A 20,161-nucleotide genomic window follows, 5' to 3' on the forward strand; every position below is an offset into this window, starting at 1 on the left:
CAGGTCTTTGTTCCCGTGAAGGTCATCGTGTGTCGTGTCTTCAGAGCTGCAGATTGTCTTCTCTTGTTTGTGTGTTTTAAAGACGTCCATTGCAAAGTCATTTCCTGTCCTATTAGACGGCTGTCTGTTGGTGCAAAGTCGTACGTCACATTTCATTGAAGGGAAACGTGTGCCTGGATTTCCTCTGTAAGCTAACTGACAGCTCATAGTTTGAAGTGATGACGACAGGATGTGATGTCACCGAACGATGCTTTTTCTTTGTCACATCGACTGATGAAATGACAGAAATGTTCTGGTGTTCAGTACAGACTGAAACTTTTGTCCAGCTTCAGACAGATCTGATGCTTTCAAAGATGCTTCGTTGTGTCACCTTCAAACTGAAATTTGGTTTCAGTTAATTGTAAAAAAAATCCACCAACATTGCAGCTCAGTTTCAGTTTCGTCCATTTGCTGAAAGTTAACATGAGTAAACACTGTTCCAGCCCGGCGCCCGGCTCTCAGCCCGGTGTGTTGACCTGGATCAGCGGCGCTCTGCCTCAACCGGCGGTCTCACCGAAGCTGAGCCAAGCCAACTCCATGACCAAGGTGAGGATCAGACACTGAGCCTGGATCAGATTCCACAACTCGTTTTAAGTTTCCTGTACGAATAATTAGTAATAAGTAATATTTTTGATGTCTTCCTGTTCACAGGAGGAAAATGCAACAACCAGGTAAATATAGTGTGTGTATATACAGTATATACATTATGTGTGTGTGTGTGTGTGTGTGTGTGTGTCACTCCTGACTCGTCAAATGTTTCCTTGCTTCATATTCTGAAGGAACTGATCAGGCTGCAGTATTTGATGTGAAACAAAGAAACAAGTTTAAAACCTGACGGTGGAGCAGGTGAACTGCATTCAGACTTATCTAAGACTTGACCTGGAAAGTTGACTCTGACTTGTCTCGGTCTCGCCCTCGGTAACTTTCTTTGATAAGACTTGAAAATGGACTCGGACGAGTTAAACAGTTGTGGATGTGGTTGAAAAGTCAGACTTGAAGTTGATCTGTTGTGACCCTGATGTGGAACCACTCGAGCCTGAATCACTCGAGGTGTCAACATGTGATGAAATGAAGCTCCTGGGTGAAGGTGATGTTACTGATGTTCCCTCTGTGTTCTTTCCTCCCCGTGGACGACAGTAAACCTGAAGACGAGTGAGTAATCATGACAGGCAAATCCTGAGCTGCTTTATAAACCGTCATAGTGCGATCCTTCATACGGCCCTTAAATACAGATGGACGCTGTCCCAGTCCTCGTACTTCCACACTTTCTATGTCAGGTCTTCACACTGTCTAAAGTCGGTGAACTGTGAGGACACGATTGGTTTGACTCAAAGAGTGAAGAGTGGGAACACTACCTACGTACCGTAACCGTAATATAATAATAAAATAATAATTTATATTTATGTCTTGGAAGTCAAATGTTGGTGCTAATGGTTGTATTGAGACAACACTACCAGCACTACACCTGGATGTACACAGAGTACTACATAGAAGTGTACTAATGGAAGTATCCGGACTGAGACCCATCAGCTGCTTTCACTGATCACATGATCACCACCAACCCCTGCTGCTCTGCACTGCCCTCTAGTGTTCATCCTGTTTTACCCTTACAGCAAAGGGATGATTGCTTGGATCGCTCAGGGTTTGGAGAAAGTCGTTCCTCAGCCTGATCTGAAGAGCAGAGATCCAGCACCGGCCGAGCCGCCCGCTGAGGTACGTATGTGCCTGTGTGTAGCTTAGCATAAAGACTGGAAACAAAGGGAAACTGCTAGCCTTGCTCTGTCCAACGGTAACAAACTCCAGTCTGCTGGTCACGTGACCTCATTGTTTGTTCCTCCTCAGGTGCGTCCAGCACCGCCTGCAGCAGGTGAGAATCTGAACACCTGAATGTTCCTGACAACAAAGATTCAGAGACTGACTGGACGTTCATTAGACTGTTGGTTTTATTCCAGCTGCAGAGCCTCAGGTGACCGCGGCGAAGGTGGAAACAGACAAAGACAAAACTACATCAGCAACAACTGACAACAAACCCCTCCCACCCAGGTATGTATCTGTTACCTGAGCATGACCCTGCTTCCTAAATGAAGGGAAACTGGAAGAAAACAAAACTTTACATATAAACCTATGAAGCATACCTGCATCACCATCATACCTTAAGAAGAATTCCTCAACCTCCAACAAATGTGGACTGAAAATACAATATTTCAATATTTAGTCGTTTTTTTAGGTACAAAAATGGAAATTAAGTAAAGTACTTTGAATCTGTATTTAAATACAAATGAAATAAAAACTCTGAGTTTCTGTTTGTGTTTCGCTGGAGAACAACCAGTAAAAAGGAAAATAGATACTCAGAGATATTTTGCCAGCATGCATGCTGATGTTTTATGTTTCATAGCTAATCCAGGTCCATGTGTGTGTTTCTGATGTGTGTGTACCATCAGGATGATAGACTGGATCAAACAGGGCATCGAGAAGGCGATTCCTCAGCCGGAGATTCCTATCCGCTCAAAGGCAGAAGAGAAGCCTGAAGCTCCTGCTTCAGCCAAAGGTAGCTTCAGCTCCGTGTTCCTCAGATGATCAGCACATGTATGTAGCTCTCAGTGATGTCAGGGTTACTGAGTGTCTCCTGTTCCTTTAAACAGCAGAACCTCCGGCACCAGAACCTGCAGCCCCAAAACCTGCCACTGACACTGACAAGTAAGATGTGGAATGATACGCACAATGATCAGAATAATTCAAGGACGGAGATGTTTAAATATATACATAATAGTATATATGTAATATAAAAGAAATACTTGTTCTTTACAGTTTTCAGGTGTGAATAAAGTCAATGTTATCTTCATGTTGTCCTCACAGGCCTTCCAAGGAAGCAGAGCAGCAGCCCAAGTAGGTGGAAAGCATTAGCATACAGTTTTAGCTGGGATGTCTGAATTCTTTATTATAGAGATATTTTGCACAGAAACAACTCTTATAACATCAGATATGCTCATTTCTAGCAGATAAATATGAACAGCATGCTTTTTACACTGGGGAGCTACAAACCAAAACATCTGACATGCTCGCTACAAAACGTGTGAAATCTGAATGTTATGCTATATGCTATATTCTCTAATATTCTAGTTTGATTTCTAACACATGGGCGTTGTGTTGACAGTATGGTGGGCTGGATCGTCAGTGGGATTGGTCGAATCTTCCCTCAGCCTGTACCGAAGCAGGTGAGTCGCTGTAGTGCATCTCTCATGCTTTTAAATCCAAGTTCATCAGACCATCACTGAACATGCCGTTCCAATATTTGTTCCCCTCATGCAGGACGCTGGCAGCGACGATGTGCAGAACAGTAAGTAAACCTTTGCACAGCTGACACATGAACATCAGGATCTACTCTGGTTCTTCCAGTATTTTAGGGACTTTCCAGGTAGATGTTGGCAGCTGACTTTTGTTAATATACAGATTATATAAAAAGGCACAGACATACAGATTCTGGGTACAATTCGATATAAAGTTTGGACTGAAAACTGTCTGGAGATGCCAAGAAACAGCTTGAAACTATCACTGTGAACTAACCGAGCCAATAGTTGTGTCATGACATCAGATGTACACGAACACATGAAGTTTTTCTGTGAATCAAACATTACCTAAATTCTTTCTTCAGTTTCTTCTTCACTGCTTTCTCTTAATTGAAACTATTTAAAAAGCAGCTTTCCAGCAGTGGAATATACTTTTCTGACCTCAGTGGCTTATCTACTTTCTAACTGCAGTTTGCAGAAACACATGCATTGATGAATTGATTGGTTGATTGGTTGGTTGGCAGGGTTTCTTAGCAGTGTAGCAGCGGTGTCAGTGATGAGGCAGACTCTAACCGGGCTGCTCTTCTCCTTCTGTTTCAGGGGGGAAAGGATCAAGAGCCCCTTAAAATAAAAGGAGAAGGAAGAGCGGGACAGTCGCTCACACTGACACTGACAGCAGCAGAAACTCTTTAACTGACTGAAGGACAGACAGACACAGTGACGCCATAATTCAGTCTTATAGCTGCTCTACAAAGCGACAGTGCTTTCACTTTTTGCACAGCTATGACGCACTTTAACTTTTCTTTGCAAAACATTTGAGACGAGGTTCAGTTGGTGATCCCCGTAGTCTCTCTGATTTTGTAACTACAGGGACAGACTGGGATTATTTTGCCGTTGGTGCTACTTCTGATCTGAACTGCCAATGATTCACGCCCACTTTTGCTTTTTTTTGCTGATAATACGGAGGCAGCTAACTCAGTGAAGTCATTAAAGCATGTTGCAGTATGTTAATATGAAAATAAAGACATTCATTGTAAAATAATGAGTGTTTTGTTGTTGGGTTGTTGTTGGTTTGTACACCTGAAAGCACAGCAATCAATCAGTCAATCAATCAATCAATCAATGAGTATCAAATAATCATAAATGTCCAAACATGTAATTGATGTTTGTTCAAAACAAATTCATGAATCATTCATGATAAAAATTACACACCTGAGGAGTCATCAGTTACCTGAGTTTAGATTTTCAGTGGTTGATAATCCTCATCCGTGCTCTTCCTGCCATGTGGTGTTTAGTCAGCATCGGACAGAAGAGTACAGACCTGGTGCTGGAGGACATCGAACAGGACAATGACAAGGAGGCCAAACAGGAGAAGGAGGTGAGTCTGATGTGGTCCAACCCTGATGAACACTTTCAGAAAGATGGTGATCTTAAAGAAAACCATCACAAGATTTGTCCTGTTGTGATCAAAAAGCTATTTTTAAGACTATGCTAATGGTCTACAATCAGAAGCCCACAAGCCATGACATCCAAACATTCATGATACCCAGAGGATGAATCCTAAATACTTCACTTCGTGACCGAAAACCTTCATTAGTCGCACTTTGAAGGGTACCATGTCGTCAAGGAAGTTATCATGGCAGCATGTACCACAGCACTTTGGCTGGAAGCGTAGTATTATGCTTCAAATGGCTATGCTGCTTACTGTGGTAGTCCAGAAGGTCCCAGGGTCAGGCCTGGGGGAGGTGCCATGACTTCAAAGAGGTAGCATGGTTTTACCAGAGTAGGTACCGTGACAGATAATGGCACCATAGATGTATCAAAGTAGGCACTTGTACTTTGAAGGGTAGCCTGGTAGTACAGGCATAGGTACTGTGGCACTTCAAGGTGTACCATGTTATTAGGGGTACCATTGCAGTAATTTATTAGGGTAAGTACCATGGTACTTTGAAGGGTACAGTGTAGAACCAACCATTGCAATATGTACCAAAGTACTTTGGCTGCAAAGGTAGTATTACACATCAAAGTGCTATGGTACCTACTGTGGTAATCCAGAGGGTACCAGGGTTTTAGTAATATTTTTAATGTGGGGCAAAATTAGAGTAACAAGATGAAATCTGTGTGTGTGGTTGCAGACAGAAGATGCAGGTACTGCAGTGACGGATAGCATCGAGAAGGAGGAAAGGTTAGTGACCACTCTCCACCTAATTTACTCTATTACTATTATCCTTTTGTAATCCTGTTTGTCCAACACTTTGAAAGTGTAATTTCCTGAAACTCTGGTGAGTAACTGAGTTCGTCATGTTGTTCAGACTGCAGGAGGAGCGTCTGGAGGCGGCCCGCATCGCAGAGGAGATGGCCAGGAAGGCAGCGGAGGAGGCAGTCCGACAGCTCGAGGTGGAGCATTCAGCTAAGATCGTCATAGAAACGCTACCAGAGTCCAACGAGCAGTAAGTGACATAAACACAGCACATATTATACCATTTTGATGGAAACTGCCCTGTTAAGAACACAAGAGAAGCTACAGTACAGTACACAGTACAATTACACATGGAGACATACATCCAGACCACTCTGACCTGAGACGTCCTCCAGTAACTGTCCTGTTTGTCCTGAACAGACTGCCCAACATCCTGGAGGAAGAAAACGAGGACGACCCAGAGTAAGCCCATCTTCATGAAAACCAAACCTGACTCATGTACTGCTGCTTTGCTGAGTAAATGACTTCTAGCTGCCGCTACTGCACTTCCTGTGTCGCCTGAAAATGTCGTGGCTAGGTCAGACTCATCTCTTGCAATACTTTACTTACACTCTTTTACCTACACGTGGCATCCAGCTGGTCAGTATTTCTGGGATGAAGTTTATGTTAATCTTGTTTGACTCTGAGGTGTTAGAGATTCAGAAGGTTTGAGTTGAACACGCTCAGAGGAAGGTGTCCTGAACTGTTTCTGTCTGGACCTGGCAGGAATGTCAGGACCTGATTTAAACCTCATCCCCACAACTGAAGGACCAATGTAGATCCCAGTCCACAGGACTTCTTCAGGTTGATCTGTAAAATGTCACTGAATGCATGACAATATGGAGAATCGACTCTTTATGATGCACTCTCTGTGTTTTGAGCACCCTCTGCTGGCAGGGAACTGCTCTACCCTGTTAAACTTTACAAAAACCTTCACCTGAAGTTCTTTTGCTCTCCTGTTGACTCGGATGCTGCCCCCTTTTAGAAACTCTTCTGATACAATGAGCTAAATGTTGTTTGTCCCTGCAAACCGTTCAGATTGCAGAACCTGCAGGAGGACACAGAAGACAACACAGACAATAGAAGTCCAGAGGGAAATAAGAAAACCACTGTTGATGAAGAGAAAAAAACAGACCAGTAAGCCCAGACATAATTAGATAGGCTTGTACGTTGGAACCATCAGATGTACTAAGCTTGGATTTCCTGAAGTCCTGCCCTGGTCACCATTCTTTGGCTGCATTTGGAGATTCTGTCCATGATAATCACAAAGAGTATTAGGATGATTCGTTACTTTGGCAAAGTACTAGATGGATAGTTTGAGGAGGTCCTGAACTCCTAAAGTACCTCACCCACGAGACATCCGGGTTTCATAGCCCAATGTAGACTGAACGGGTAAACTCATGAACCCTGCAATATGTTTGGTCCTTCAACCCTCACCTTCGGTTATGAGCTGTGGGCAGTGATAGAAAGAATGAGACCAAGTAACTGGAAGAACCTTGTTGAAGTGTTTCACGATTGATGGGGATGGTTTTGGCAGGCCCAGAACACTGAACGGATTAAATAACCCATGGACAGAAGGTCTTCTTTCATTCGGCTTTTCAAAAAGCTGAAACACAATTCAGTGTTTGCAGTCATTGTTCTAAGTTAAATGGGTACCTTCAGCAATCTGCATGAGTCTAACCAGTAACAATGGCGTGGTCCAAAAACAGCCAAAGGCCTCCCTGTTTGCTACAATGGCACCCAGAACCAACCAAAGCAACCAACTGGAGCTGCCTCCCCCACAGAACAAGACAACCACACCAGGACCAGAGCCAGCTTAGCTTAGCTTAGCTTCCTTAGCTTCCGGTTAGCTCGGGCAGGACTTTGGGTTTGACTAGTTTCATGATGCCCATGCTGCTAAAGCTTTGCCTCTTAGCACAGTTTACATTGAACTTTGTGTTGCTCCTCAGTCCTGACACTTGTCCTCCTTCACCAGGTGTGCGCCGGACCTCTGTCCACCGAAAGAGCAAGACACTCCGTCATCGACAGCTGTGGAACCAGCATCGGAGAAGAGAGACCTGGAGAGTCCGGTCACCCAACAACCAGAGCCACAAGCCCCAGAAGCCCCGACCACGACCACAGAAGAGGTGAAACTTTTTACATCGAGCAGACTTTTCTCTACACCCTGACCTCAGAACAGCTCATCCTCACTATGCACTTATCAAATCCTCAAAGCTGACAGCCGACAACTCCACCTGGTTGGAGTCGTGAAACAACTGTTACTCCACATTTGACTTTGGATAATTTTGGTTTATTATAACTTTTATATCTTTTCCATCATTTCTATCAGAAATAAAAACATCATATGCAGCAGGCAGCAATAAGAGATTATCACCTCCAATTAAAGTTTGGTAAAAGTAAACTAAGAATGAAGTTTGATGCTGAAGAAAATGTGATATTCTGACAAAAATATGTAAAGGTAGTTATATCTACCTGAGTAAAGGTGTGCAGAGAATCACATCATGTTTTATTTCTTCTTCTTCTCTCAGGCCAAGGCAGCGGGAGCAGCAGAAGGAGGTGAAGGTGGAGGTGAGAGCTGAATCATTTTTCTGAACAGCTCTTTAGATTTTTGCAACATTAAGAAATTGAAGGAGAAACATAAATAAAATAAATATAATAACTTCCTGTCCGCAGTCCTGCATTTTTTGTTCTCACACAAGCTAATTCTCTTATTATCCTCGATCGTGTTGACGTGTTGTTGGATTCTTGAACTGATCAGTGTCTCGTTATGTTGTCAGCAGTGACATTGAACAGACTGGTTCATGTCATGGTGATCGCGGCCTTGACTTTGTTTTGGTCCGCCATCCTCTTGACTTGATTTCCCATCAGGAGCGTTACCCCTCCAGACTTTGATAGCTTGCTCAGATTTGGTCATTTTTCTTGGTTTGTATGTACAATGAGTAAGTTACGTAGTTAGATGGTTTAACTTTGAACGAGCCCGATGGTTTCAAACAGCGAACAGGACTGATGAGATTGAAATGAAACTCAGTTCAGTCTTTAGCTCCTGGCTTGGCCCTGAGGATCCTCCATGTTTTTCATATTTTAATTCATGCGTCAGAGTTTCTCTGTACACGAACTCATCTCACAGTTGTCATTTTGTCTTTGACCCTCGTCCAGTTCCCGACATTTGCTCAGCGATAATGAGCTTCCTGCTTCGATTCCCGCACGCTGTCGAGTGTCTGGAGAGCTGCAGGTCGCTGATGCACGACCATTACCTCACCCCTCCCAAACTATCCATGCCGACCCTGCCGCCTGAGCTCACCCAGCTGAAGGAGGAGCTGTCGCAGCTCCCCACGCAGGCGCGACACTGCTGCATGAGCATCATCAGCCGCTTCAGGCGCCTAAACTCCAACTCCCAGCATCCTGAGCAGCCTTAAGCCCCCGTCCTCCTGTAGCAGACTCCTAGAGAACCCTTATAGATGCCTGAAGTTTGTGTAGATTGAAATCTAAAGTGCCAAACAAACCTCCTTTGTATTATCCAACATCCACCTCGTCATCACTCCCATCATGCTCTGCTGCTCTGCGCCGCTTCACCTGCCGAGCTGCCGGCTAACCGCGCCTCAGGTGACTACAGGAAGTGGATGTTTGTGCTGTGCTAGCTTGGCTCGTTTCATGTGCACTGTTCCCTTCAGACATGTTGAAGCTTGAAGCAACATTTGTTACAGTTCAAACAGGAAAACAGGAACGTCAGACTCAGGTGGTCCTGCAGTCCAGACACACCAACAAATCAATGAAGGATCTGATTAGGGTCACATCTGAAGTCCAAAAGGCAGGAAAGGTTCAAAAAAACTACTCTCAATGTAGCCACCATCCATGAAAAAACTCCACAGTCTAGGCCTATAGCAGCATAACTAAGAGGCGGTTCAGGACTCACCTGAACCGTCTCTAACTATAGGAACCACGAGGAACCATGAGGAACCTTGAGGAACCTTGAGGAACCTTGAGGAACCCAGCATTCTGAGATCTCAATGTTCTAGTGGGGTAGTAAGGTAGTATGAGCTCTTAGAGATATGAAGGTGAGGAGAATTTACCAGGAAGCCAGAATGGGGGAAATGATGTCTGGTCCTGGTCCTGTCAGTCCACGTGCTGCAGCGTTCTGGAGTTACTTCCTGGGCAGCCTGATAGGAGTTAAAAGGAGTTACTGTGACTGAACACATTATTAGACGCCGTCGTTGTCTGCAGCCCTCTGCAGTTATTTCTGAGATCACTGCTATGAATAACAGACACAGGTCTGACCATAGACATGGAGGACCACAGCAGACCAAATAAAATCATTTTTTAAATCAATATTTTGTGTCAAATTAATGATTTCTTTATTAAGCATCAGTGTAACGAGCTGCAGTGTTCACAGCTGCTGCATGAATTCATGAACTGAACATTCGTTGTTGAAGATCATTAAGATCATTGAGACTAAATAATACTCACTGGGTCTTCAGAGCTTTCAGTCACATGTCATGGTCTTCATCAGGGACTGGAAGTTCAGTTTATAAACTACTGTGACACATGTCTACAAATATACAGCCGACTGAACAGAACATGAAATATGCTGTTAAATGTTCCTGTATAATAAATATATTTTATATTTCATAATATTTTATTTTAAAGATGCTTAACTTCAAACAAAACATCAAAACAGCCTGCATGTTACCTGTCGTCAGCTTTGTTACCTGTCGTCAGCTTTGTTACCTGTCGTCAGCTTTGTCACCTGTCGTCAGATTTGTTACCTGTCGTCAGCTTTGTCACCTGTCGTCAGCTTTGTTACCTGTCGTCAGCTTTGTTACCTGTCGTCAGCTTTGTCACCTGTCGTCAGCTTTGTTACCTGTCGTCAGCTTTGTTACCTGTCGTCAGATTTGTTACCTGTCGTCAGCTTTGACACCTGTCGTCCAACAGTCTGTTTCTGGTCTGTTTCTCAGGGAGTGGTGGTAAAGGTTTGGGTGGAGCTCCGGCTCTGAAGGTGGAGGACGTGGGCCTGAAACTCCCCCAAATTCTCAGGTACAGATGACAAACATCTCTTCTCTGTTTTCGTCTTCACTTCAGTAACTAAGTATTTACTAAGTATTGTACTGAATATTGTACTTATATACTTATATCTAGCCATCGAGATATTGCTTAGTCACTGTGGACGTCCTCGTGTTCTTCCTGTGTCTCCGTCAGTCCTACAGGTGATCTGTCTGCAGATGAGGACGATGGGGAGCTGTCGAGGGCTGATCTGAGATCCAATCAGGGCGACTTTCTGACGGCAGACGATGAGTGAGAGACACCACACCCAAACACACTTTGTCCTCCGCCTGTCACCTCCGTCCTTCATGTTTTCTGTCCTGTTTTGTCGTCCATCAGTACGCGCCCTCTGTCGGCTGCCAGTGTCGGCAGCGTGGTGATCCAGGACCGGCTGAACCAGCTCGTTGTGCTTTTTAAAGGTCGCACAGAGCTACGAAAAGAGCGGCTGGTGGACCCGGATGAGTCTGAGGAAGAAAGTCCATCATGTATGTATCGACTATTCACACATTGTTCTGGTCTAAATTAGTACAGGAGTTTTACAGTAGTCTTAACATTAGACTCATCAATACTCACTACAATACTCACTACACTGCTCACTACACTACTCACTACAATACTCACTACACTGCTCACTACACTGCTCACTACACTACTCACTACAATACTTACTACAATACTCACTACACTACTCACTACACTACTCACTACAATACTTACTACAATACTCACTACACTGCTCACTACAATACTTACTACACTGCTCACTACACTGCTCACAACAATACTCAGTACACTGCTCACTACACTGCTCACTACAATACTCACTACAATACTCACTACAATACTCTCTACACTGCTCACTACACTGCTCACTACAATACTCAGTACACTGCGCACTACACTGCTCACTACAATACTCAGTACACTGCTCACTACACTGCTCACTACAATACTCACTACAGTACTCACTACAATACTCTGTACACTGCTCACTACACTACACACTACAATACTCAGTACACTGCTCACTACACTGCTCACTACAATACTCACTACACTAATCACTACACTACTCACTACACTGCTTACTACACTGCTCACTACAATACTTACTACAATACTCACTACAATACTCACTACACTGGTCACTACAATACTCACTACAATACTCACTACACTGCTCACTACACTACTCACTACAATACTCACTACACTGCTCACTACAATACTCACTACACTGCTCACTACAATACTTACTACACTGCTCACTACACTACACACTACAATACTTACTACACTGCTCACTACACTACACAGCTCAACAAGCAACATGATGAGAAGTCCTGGAAGTCCTGAAACCTGGAAGGTTTGACCAGCTCCATTTCCAAACTCACTCTGCTGATGTTGAAAGCTCCAGAAGAAGAACTGAAGAACCTGAACCTGGAGTTGAGATTCAGCCTGACTCACGTAGATTCTGTCTGATCTTTGCAGCCCCAAGCAAAGCTCCACCTGCACCTCCTCCTCCTCCTCCACCTCCACCAGGAGATGAGAAGAAGGACGAAGCTCCTGCAGCCAAAGAAGAAGAGGAAGAAGAGAAAGACCTGGAGCTCCCCTTTAAAATTTTGGGGCGGCCGGTAAAGATTCCCAGACTGTCCAAATATCTCAAACTTCCCAAACTCCCCAAAGTTCCTGACTGGCTCCGACCCATCGTGGAGTACCGCTTCCCCTCCAGCATCGACCCGTTCACCGGTGAGCACAGACCGTTTGACATGTGCTGAGTAAAAGTTTCCATCAGTGTTTGTTGACCTGATCTGACCTCCACAGACCTGATCTACGTCATCTGGCTCTTCATTGTTGTGGCGGCGTGGAACTGGAACGTGTGGTTGATTCCCGTCCGCTGGGCGTTTCCTTACCAAACCCCCGAAAACATCCATGTGTGGCTGCTGATCGACTACACCTGCGACCTCATCTACATCACCGACATCCTCGTCTTCCAGACCAGACTGCAGTTTGTCCGTGGAGGAGACATCGTGGTCAGTCAACATTCAAGAATCTTTTTGGTTTTGATTTGAGTTCAGCACAAACGACTTCTTTATCCTGAAACTTTTTTTTATTTCAGTGTGACAAAAAAGACATGAGAGAAAACTACATGAGCACCGAGAGGTTCAAGGTAAGACTCAGGTCACCACATGACACGTACAATAATAACTTTATTCAGAAAGCATCCATCAAAACAAACAAAAGTTCTTTAGAGTAAAGTCATAAAATATAAAACAATGAAATTATTTCACACATGATATGAACTCATCACAGTGACATCACTGCTCCATGTCCATAAATGGTCAAATGAGGCAACAAACAAGGAAATCTGTTTACCCTGAACCCTGTTATCGAACATTTAAAACACCGAGGAGCTGAGACAAGAAGCTGCCAGAAGGATCTTTAGAATTATTTCATGACATAACAGGGAACTCTCTTTTTACTTCAGTCCAACTTTGAATTCATCATGAAGTTTCTGTGTTCTTGTGTGTTGACAGATGGACGTCATCAGTTTGTTCCCAATGGAGGTTTTCTACTACTTCACTGGAGTGAACTCTCTGCTGAGGTTTCCTCGTCTGTTCAAGGTCAGTTATACATCCTGTATTACTCCATCAGATGTTTGCCTTGATTTTCTCATTTCCTTTAAGAAGTTTTTGAGTTTCATGCAGATGTTCATCCAGCTGCACTCACTGACTCTTTTCCCTCTCAGTACATGGCTTTCTTTGAGTTCAACGACAGAATGGAAGCTGTGATGAAGAAAGCGTACATCTACAGGTGAGAGCGAGAGACAAAGCAGAAACGTGTCATATCAAACATCAACTCTCCGTCTGGTGCTGGTCCACAGAGCTGAGGAAACGTTTGAAGCATCAACCGCAGCAACATACAACTGTGTGAAAAAGCAAAGCAAATGATCACATGTAATGATTTTCTTTCAATGCTGAACCTTTGTGTTTGATGTGTGTCAGGGTGATCCGAACCTCCACCTACCTCCTGTACTCTCTGCACATCAACGCCTGTCTCTTCTACTGGGGCTCAGACTATGAAGGACTGGGATCCACCAAGTGGGTCTACAACGGAAAGGGCTTCGCGTAAGAACCCACCATCGCTCCATCACTCACACATCATCTGCTTCTCCTCGACACACCGTTCATATGTTGGATGTTTGTCTTCTTCAGTTACATCCGCTGTTACTACTTTGCTGTGAAGACACTGATCACCATCGGAGGACTGCCGGACCCCACCACCGTCTTCGAGATCTGCTTCCAGAACATCAACTACTTCGTTGGTGTCTTTGCTTTCTCGATCATGATTGGTCAGGTCAGTTAAACATTATAATGAATTAACTGTAATAAATTATTATTAATGACTTCACAAAGAACGTTTAAGAAACAAAGTGCTAACAGGAAACAAATATAATTAAAAACCTAAAATGAAATAAAGGTCCACAAAAACAAAGTACTGGTCGGTATCTCTCCTGTGACTGACCCGAGCCCGTCCGCTCTGGTTCTGGTGTTTTTGTGTCTCAGATGAGAGATGTGGTCGGAGCTGCGACAGCCGGTGAGAACTACTACCGGGCCTGCATGGACAGCACCGTCAAGTACATGAACTCCTACAACATCCCCCGAGAGGTCCAGAACCGGATCAAGACCTGGTATGACTACACCTGGAAGAGCCAAGGCATGCTGGGTAAGCTACAGGAACTGAGCACGTGGCTTAATATCAATAAAAAATGTCAGATGGAGTCAGCGTGTAAATCCACAACAAACGACTCGTTTTAAGAACCTTCAGATCTTATTGAAGTCAGTCGACACTGTAAAAATGTTACTAATGTACAAATGAAATGTAATGAGTTCTATCGCTCCTAAGGAGAGTCACTCAGAGAACTGGTGAATCGTTGAGTAAATGTAATCAGTTACTTTTCAGACGAGCAGGAGCTGCTCATACAGCTTCCTGCTAAGATGAGGCTGGACATTGCCGTGGACGTCAACTACGCCATCGTCAGTAAAGTCGCCCTGTTCCAGGTCAGGACGCAGAAAAAAAGTTAAAGTTACGTTAAACGAACGTTTCTAAACGTTACTCTGACGTGACGTGTGCCGTCTGTGTCTCAGGGCTGCGACAGGCAGATGGTGTTCGACATGCTGACCAGGCTCAAATCTGTCGTGTACCTGCCCGGAGACTTCGTCTGCAAGAAGGTGAACACACACACACACACACACACACACACACACACACACACCACACATATACACACACCACACATATATACACACCACACACAGACACACATACACACACACACATACAGGTCAGGTCAACACACACATACACACACACACACATACACACACACATATACACACACACACACACACACACACACACACATATACACACACACACATACACACACACACACATCTGTTAAAGAGCTGCGTGTTTGTCTGTGTGTGTGTGTGTGTCTGTGTGTGTGTGTCTGTGTGTGGTGTGTGTGTGTGTGTGTGTGTGTGTGGTGTGTGTGTGTGTGTGTATGTGTGTGGTGTGTGTGTGTGTGTGTGTGTGTGTGTGTGTGTGTGTCTGTGTGTGGTGTGTGTGTGTGTGTGTGTGTGTGTGTGTGTGTGTGTGTGTGTGTGTGTGCTGCAGGGTGAGATCGGCAGAGAGATGTACATCATCAAACAGGGGGAGGTCCAGGTGGTGGGCGGTCCGGACCTGCAGACGGTGTTTGTCACCATCAGAGCCGGCTCGGTGTTCGGGGAGATCAGGTCAGAGCTGCTTCCTGTCATCCAATTAACCAATTACAGAGCAGCCTGAGGTTGTTTACGTGTTTTTATTTAGAGGAAGTACAAGTACCTCAAAATTCTGCTCAGTCTGTGTTATGTAAAGTATTTCTAATTGTCCAGCTCATTAATATTAATGAGACAAAACACCATGTTCTTGTTAGAGTAGTAGCATTTTAACATAATGTGCTTAATGACAGTCATTGACATCCAGTATGCTAATGAGTGCAGCTCTCTCTCTTGTGATTGGTCAGTTTGCTGGCAGGTGGAGGAGGAAACCGACGTACAGCTAACGTGAAGGCGCACGGCTTCGCTAACCTCTTCATCCTGGATAAGAAGGACCTGGCAGAGATCCTGGTGCACTACCCGGAGTCCCAGAAACTGCTCCGCAAGAAGGCCAAGTAAGACAGAGCCAGGCAGTCTCCATCAGTCCCCATGTCCAAATGTCCAACATGTTTACAGCCTGGCAGAGGCGTCACTAGGTTTTAAGGACGGGGGGGCTTAGCCCCAGGAGATGCACAGGATGTGAGCAAACGTAGCACGTGAGCATTTGCAAAACAGTCAGTCTGTTTTTTAATACAGTACAACAGCAAACACAGGTTTGCACAGTAGCAGCATGTTTACAGCATTAACAAGACAAATAAGGCTGCAAGTTACTTTGTGGGTGGAAGCATCAGAGAACGTCGTCTGTTTTTAGGGGGCTGATCGGTCTGTCACTTTGTTCTGACCCAGATGCTGAAGCTCGGCTTTTTCAGTTGACATGAATGACAGACTGTGTGTGGCTCTTCAGCTTTACCTGTCTGGGCCTAAATCAAAGCCTGTGGAGTGAGCTGCTGTAGTTGCTTCATCTCTTTCCCTCTCTCTGTCTGTTGGCTCCTTCTCTCTCTGTAGTCACTTCATCTTCCTCTGGATCCTCTTGCTCTCTCTGACTTGACCTTGCCTGTTCTCCCTCAGCATCTCCTTCTGCCTGACCCTTCAAGATACACAATGAATTAAATTAATAACTGATCAACATAGAGGCGGATGCCATGTTTGCTCAGAACACAATAAATGTTTGCTCCCAAATATTTTGAAATCACACACACACACACACACACACACACACATGACTTGGCTTTCTCCACTTTCTAATCATTCCTCTCAAATAAAAGCTCAAGTTAAATAAGTCTTATATGGTGCACCTTGACTGGAATGTTTCAGATTTCATATTCAAATTGAGTTCCATATACTTCCAAGACTGTCTGCACACATTGACTCTATTCTGTGAAATCCTTCAGACTCACCTTTCCAGTACAGGTCTCTCCCCTCACACACTGTGCTCCTCTGCCCTAACTCCTACAGGTCAATAGGAGGATGGGGTTATTATTATTAATGTTAATATTATTATTATTATTATCATCCACTGATGATAATCATACGTGAATGAGCTCAGCTCCTGTTTCATGGTGTGCATCCATGCTCCAGAGATAAATGTTAAACAGAGTGCACACTAACCAGCGAGTGAAGCAGCAGCGTTCTTTTAAGACGTGCACAGACTGTCTGTAGTGTGTGAGCAGGTTTTCATTCGTCAAACATGGAGCGTGTCATTAATTACATGGGGCTTTTATCTGGGCTGGAGCTAACTAACTGTTACTACCAGCAGTGATGAAGACTTCATCTGATCTCCATCTGTGCATCCATCCATTCACGTTCGTCTCCTAACGCTGTTCTGTTCAGCTCTGTGTGCACAGTAGAAGTAAACGCTGAAGGCTGCAGGTACCGGGCCACAAGCAAGGTCGCAGGGAAAACGTGGACTGGATTTTCAGTGATGTGGTTTTGCGTTCTGAACAAGTGGAATGGATTGATAACAACACACAGAAGGGCTCTCTGTACCGTACACTATGAATGAAGGGACACTGACAGATTTATGATCACATTTAAGTCCTTAATGGTTATATGATGATGATATATATATAAGACAACACCAAACTATTTAGGGGGGTTAAGAATAATTTTGTTAGGCCTGTTTTAGGCCTAACGACGCCACTGTAGCCCGGTACAAAAAACAGTTTTGGTCTCTGTAGCTAATTTCCCCGTTCATGACAACTGTACTGAGGGTGAATTTATATACAACTCACCTGTTCACATTATATTAAGGCTTAAAGTTATGCAGGGTTAAGAGCGGGGACGCTTTGACTGACAGGTGGGCGTGGTTACAGGTGACTTGTTTGAGCAGCCAGGCTTCATTCAGCCGCCTCAGGTCCTGATGATCCATCAAATTCACACAGTTAGTTTCATCTCGTCTGTCCTGACCCGGATTAGACTCGGCTCTAATCCAGGTCACCCAGGTCGCTCTGCGTCCCGGTGCAGGCAGTCAGAGAACCGGGTCTCGTCAGTGAAGTGATCCTCCTACCTGACCAAGGTGCTGCAGCAGAGTGGGTGGAGGTGCTGTAGAGTTTTTATCTCGTGTGTGGGTCCGATTCTTTTGATCCACACAAAGTTTGTTTAAAATGTGTTTATGCTCCAAATAAAGTGCCAAACATGTCTGTGACCCGTCTTTGTCTCTGTGAACCGTCTTTGTCTCTGTGACCCGTCTTTGACTCTGTGACCCGTCTTTGTCTCTGTGACCCATCTTTGACTCTATGACCCGTCTTTGTCTCTGTGACCCGTCTTTGTCTCTGTGACCCGTCTTTGACTCTATGACCCGCATTTGTCTCTGTGACCCGTCTTTGACTCTGTGACCCGTCTTTGACTCTATGACCCGTCTTTGACTCTGTGACCCGTCTTTGACTCATGTTTGTGTGTTTGTGCAGGACGATGTTGACGAAGGACAAGAAGCCGGATGAGAAGGGTGGAGGTAAAGAGGTGGTGGTCATCCCAGCCAGACCGGACACCCCCAAAATGTTCAAGGCGGCTCTGAAGGTGGCAGAGCAGGCGGGGATCGAAGGAGCCTTCACCAAACTGAGGGAGAGCTACAGACCGTCAGACGGTACCGAGGTGAGACCACAGGGGGCGCCGACACACCAACACACTGACACACTGACACACCAACACACTGACACACCAACACACCGACACACCAACACACTGACACACCACCTCTCTCCTCTTTCCTCCCTCCACCTCTCTCCTCCCCCTCAGGATGTGGCCCCCCCTCCCTCTCCGGCTCCGGGTCACGGCGCCGACAGCTCCATGGTCATCAGGATGACATCACGAGAGGCGGGAGAGGAGGTGCTGATCGTGGAGGAGAAGAAGAAGACGGAGTGATGATGACAGGATGGACTCTGTTTCCCAGAATGCCTTCAGCGTCCTGCAGAGGGCAGACGTGGAGGGTTCATGTGGTCCCGGTGCATTCTGGTCTTCTGTCCTGGCTGTTTCTTTTTCTGTGGTGGATTTCATGTTTTCTTACTCTGTGGTGTTTCTGTGTTTTATCGTCTTTAATTAGACTGATCACATGTAAACGACGAAACGACTGTAAACGACTAAAGAATTGTAAAGGAGTGTAAACAACTAAACAAGTGTAAAGGAGTGTAAACAATTGTAAAGGAGTGTAAACGACGAAACGAGTGTAAACGACTAAATGAGTGTAAAGGAGTGTAAACAACTAAACAAGTGTAAAGGCGTGTAAACAATTGTAAAGGAGTGTAAACGACTAAACGAGTGTAAAGGAGTGTAAACAATTGTAAAGGAGTGTAAACAAATAAACAAGTGTAAAGGCGTGTAAACAATTGTAAAGGAGTGTAAACAACTAAACGAGTGTAAAGGAGTGTAAATGACTAAACGAGTGTAAAGGAGTGTAAACAATTGTAAAGGTGTGTAAACAACTAAACAAGTGTAAAGGAGTGTAAACGACTAAACGAGTGTAAAGGCGTGTAAACAATTGTAAAGGAGTGTAAACGACTAAACGAGTGTAAAGGAGTGTAAACAACTAAACAAGTGTAAAGGAGTGTAAACAACTAAACGAGTGTAAAGGAGTGTAAACAATTGTAAAGGAGTGTAAACGACTAAACAAGTGTAAAGGAGTGTAAACAATTGTAAAGGACTGTAAACAACTAAACGAGTGTAAAGGAGTGTAAACAATTGTAAAGGAGTGTAAATGTCTAAATGTGTGTAAAGGAGTGTAAACAATTGTAAAGGAGTGTAAACAACTAAACGAGTGTAAAGGAGTGTAAACAATTGCAAAGGAGTGAAACGACTAAACGAGTGTAAAGGAGTGTAAACAATTGTAAAGGAGTGAAACGACTAAACAAGTGTAAAGGAGTGTAAACAATTGTAAAGGAGTGTAAACAACTAAACGAGTGTAAAGGAGTGTAAACAATTGTAAAGAAGTGTAAATGTCTAAACGAGTGTAAAGGCGTGTAAACAATTGTAAAGGAGTGTAAACGACTAAACGAGTGTAAAGGAGTGTAAACAACTAAACAAGTGTAAAGGAGTGTAAACAATTGTAAAGAAGTGTAAATGTCTAAATGTGTGTAAAGGAGTGTAAACAATTGTAAAGGAGTGTAAACGACTAAACGAGTGTAAAGGCGTGTAAACAACTAAACAAGTGTAAAGGAGTGCTTTTCTCTGACTCCAACAGAAACGTTGTTCTGTGACTTCACGTCAGAATAAATGCTGAAATAAATAACGGCACGTTTCTGACCGGACTGAAGCTGCTGGTTAGCATGCTGAGACATATATATAGAACATCTGTGAGTGTGTTGGTGGTCGGCTGTAGTTTGTGCTGATGTAACTGAACTCTCTCTGCTCCCTCCAGCTGTGATTGG

At 44.3% G+C, this 20,161-nt stretch overlaps 1 protein-coding gene across 1 annotated transcript; it reads left to right on the forward strand.

Annotated features, from left to right (window-relative positions):
* The first annotated feature begins 453 nt into the window (after positions 1-453).
* LOC104938266 (cyclic nucleotide-gated cation channel beta-3) lies at positions 454-19,009 on the forward strand. Its single transcript, XM_027281266.1, has 35 exons — positions 454-585; positions 691-710; positions 1,177-1,191; positions 1,653-1,752; positions 1,882-1,906; positions 1,992-2,082; positions 2,481-2,587; positions 2,682-2,736; positions 2,896-2,925; positions 3,194-3,254; positions 3,349-3,376; positions 4,622-4,704; positions 5,462-5,511; positions 5,639-5,776; positions 5,947-5,988; positions 6,604-6,702; positions 7,541-7,691; positions 8,094-8,127; positions 10,518-10,596; positions 10,759-10,854; positions 10,942-11,087; positions 12,094-12,351; positions 12,427-12,635; positions 12,722-12,772; positions 13,140-13,226; positions 13,352-13,416; positions 13,608-13,730; positions 13,818-13,959; positions 14,169-14,328; positions 14,566-14,663; positions 14,751-14,834; positions 15,283-15,401; positions 15,671-15,817; positions 18,209-18,392; positions 18,537-19,009. Exons 1-35 carry the CDS (start codon positions 463-465, stop codon positions 18,660-18,662), a joined length of 3,426 nt encoding a protein of 1,141 aa, XP_027137067.1. The 5' UTR covers positions 454-462; the 3' UTR covers positions 18,663-19,009.
* The last annotated feature ends 1,152 nt before the right edge of the window (positions 19,010-20,161 follow it).

This window comes from Larimichthys crocea, chromosome VIII (assembly GCF_000972845.2).
Source record: "Larimichthys crocea isolate SSNF chromosome VIII, L_crocea_2.0, whole genome shotgun sequence".
In the NCBI taxonomy this organism is placed as follows: domain Eukaryota; kingdom Metazoa; phylum Chordata; class Actinopteri; family Sciaenidae; genus Larimichthys; species Larimichthys crocea.